At 52.6% G+C, this 2,571-nt stretch overlaps 1 protein-coding gene across 1 annotated transcript; it reads left to right on the forward strand.

Moving 5' to 3' along the window:
* Nucleotides 1-1,126: 1,126 nt before the first annotated feature.
* LOC138521550 (heat shock protein beta-11-like) lies at nucleotides 1,127-2,319 on the forward strand. Its single transcript, XM_069634475.1, has one exon. The coding sequence runs from the start codon at nucleotides 1,219-1,221 to the stop codon at nucleotides 1,972-1,974; it is 756 nt and encodes a 251-aa protein (XP_069490576.1). The 5' UTR covers nucleotides 1,127-1,218; the 3' UTR covers nucleotides 1,975-2,319.
* Nucleotides 2,320-2,571: the final 252 nt, after the last annotated feature.

Here is a 2,571-nt window from a genome sequence, read left to right on the forward strand (position 1 = left end):
GCCCGGTAAGGCCCTGGGAATCCTATATCTTCATGGCGGTGCCTGGGGGGGGTTCAGGCTGGTAGAGCCCACATATCTGCTTATCTTTATCGTGGTGTGCCTGGCATTGACAGGGTTCTGGTGCCTTGAATTTGCCTGGTCTTTGTGGCATGGACAGGCTGGTAGGGGCTGGGAATCATTGTTACATTGTGACAGTCGTTATACCTGTCAAGGGTAGGGGCAGGTTGGTAGGGTGCTGCAAGCCGTGTATTTTCATGGTATCCGGCCTACCTGGCAGTGCGGGCATAGGCTGGCTGAGGTCTTGAAGGAGGTAGCTTGAACTCTGAGGAAAGGCGCTTGGGGGGGGGGCATAAGAGACGTCTAGCAGGGACAGTTGGTTTGAGGCCCCAGTTCCCCTCGGTATGGTAGAATACCGGCTATTATATCTGGAATGGGCAGTCTGGCTGTGTGCCTGGATTGTCTACACCGCAGAATGGACCTGTGCTGAGCAGGTTATTAGAGCCCTGAACCCTTTGTGGCCCCTGGACCCTGTACGTGCGCTGGCCTAGAGGAGCAGGCTGGTTTGGCTCAGGCACCCCTGTAACTATACCCTGGGCGAAAATGCTCGGGTGCTGTATAATATGCCCGATGAACAACGCCTGGTAGGCTTCTGCTGAACTCCTTGTATGTTTATATTTAGAATGTCCTTATCATAAAACAAAGCCCTCCAGAAACGGTGAAATTGCCCATTACTTTAGCATCCGTTTTATTAGTTCTCCATTGATCGACTGTTGAACAACGAAAGTCTGAGCCAGCGCCGTGGTCATTTCTATAATTAATTTCTTTGCACCATCATTTTGTTTTTCTTGGCAATAGTCATGGCGACTGTATTAATGATTTTCTGGAATGGGGCGAGGCATCCCCTCGCGCGCACGCCTCATCCTCCAGGGCACTTGGCCCACACTTGCACTGTGTGTGCGCGCCGACACCATTGGGCCGCTTCTATTTTAGTTCTTAGTGTGTCACGCTCATTCCTCGCATGGTTGGGAAATGTCCCATGTTCTCTGTGTGCGTGGCTGTGTCAGGGGGAGATGATTACAGAAGGGCCCAGAATACCTGGCCGGACGCTATATATGTAGTTGCGAGCGAGGGTGTCGAAGAATCGCAGCCTGCGTTACCTAGCTCTGCAGAGGCCGTAAGGAACTTCTCTCCCCTCAGAAAGCCGCCCTGTCCCTGGCAATGCTGTGCCCACGCCTGCACGCCCAGCCTCCCTCCGGTTCCCTGTTGCCCTTCTTGGAGCCCATGCGCACCCTCTGGCCCACCCCTCGGGCCATTTGCGCATGGGCGGAGCGAGACATGCTCCAAATGATGAAGGAGATGGCGAGGACGATGGACTGGATGGACCAGTTCCATCGACAGATGCTGCAGGAAGTGAACATTCCCAGCAAGGCCCTGGGCGGAGCGCCCATTGATAGTGTATCGGGCTGCAGACACACCGGAAGGTCTGGCGAGCCCTTTACCCTCTGCCTGGATGTTGCGGGCTTCTCCGCCGATGAACTGACGGTGAAACTGGTTGGTAGGAAGCTGATGATGACGGGCACCAAGGAGACCAAGAGCGACGATGGACATGGCACCTTCTACAAGTACGAGCTCTTCCGGCGGGAAGCAGAGCTGCCCGAGGACGTAAACCTGGAGCGCCTGACCTGCTCGCTGTCTGGTGAGGAACAATTGCGCATCGAAGCTCCACGGCAGGCGCTGGCATCCAAGACAGAATGGGATGTGCCAATCCAACTGTGCCCTGTGACAGCTGTAACCGCCAGGTCTCGAGAGGAGAGCAAATGGCAGCCAAATAAAGACCAGAGCAAAATTGATGGGCAAGGAGATGAAAGTACAGACCAAAGCAAGAGCCAAGGCGAGGAACACAGGGACACCAGCAGGACCGATGGCCAAGAGGCAACGCAACACTTTAAAAGCACAACTGGGAGCCAAGACTAAGGAGCCAGGAGAGGAAACTACAGACCAAAGCAAGACGGAAGGGCACGGGGAGTAAAATGATAACACCAAAACCGAAGAGCAAGAGGAGGGAAGTACAAACCACAGCCAGGCTGGGGGGGCAAAGAGAGGAAAGGGGCCAGAGTAAGAGAGGGACAATGAGAAGAAAGTACAGACCACAGCAAGAGACTGATGGACACTGAGGTGTAAGGCAAGAGACTTATGGACACTGACAGGAGGCAATGGCCCAAAGGACTGGCTGGCAGAGGCAACACTATTGGACACTATTTAAAACGCTAGCCATTGTTTTGTTGAGCATAGCCAAATAAACCTTTTCATTCTTTGAAATGTGTAACTCGTGGACATGGGTTGGTTGATCCTGCTTTGATCTGCAACATTTGTTCTGCACGTCTTGAAATGTAAGCTACAGTGATTGGGCAGTTGCCAGTCTCTGGCGCACACAGGTGGTAAGGGAAACAAAACCTCTTCCCAAGGTTGGAAAAATGATCAGGTGTGTGTGCTGAGATGTTCTAGGTAAAATAGCATTTGTCTTTTCTTCCCCTCATAGTTAACATATTATATTAATCTATTTGAGCTCCA

Source organism: Ambystoma mexicanum, chromosome 13 (assembly GCF_040938575.1).
Source record: "Ambystoma mexicanum isolate Mex_15411 chromosome 13, UKY_AmexF1_1, whole genome shotgun sequence".
NCBI classification, from domain to species: Eukaryota; Metazoa; Chordata; class Amphibia; order Caudata; family Ambystomatidae; genus Ambystoma; species Ambystoma mexicanum.

Bases quoted from the DNA above. Each gene is read 5' to 3' on its own strand.
- LOC138521550 (XM_069634475.1), top strand. From the start codon at position 1,219: ATGCTGTGCCCACGCCTGCACGCCCAGCCTCCCTCCGGTTCCCTGTTG.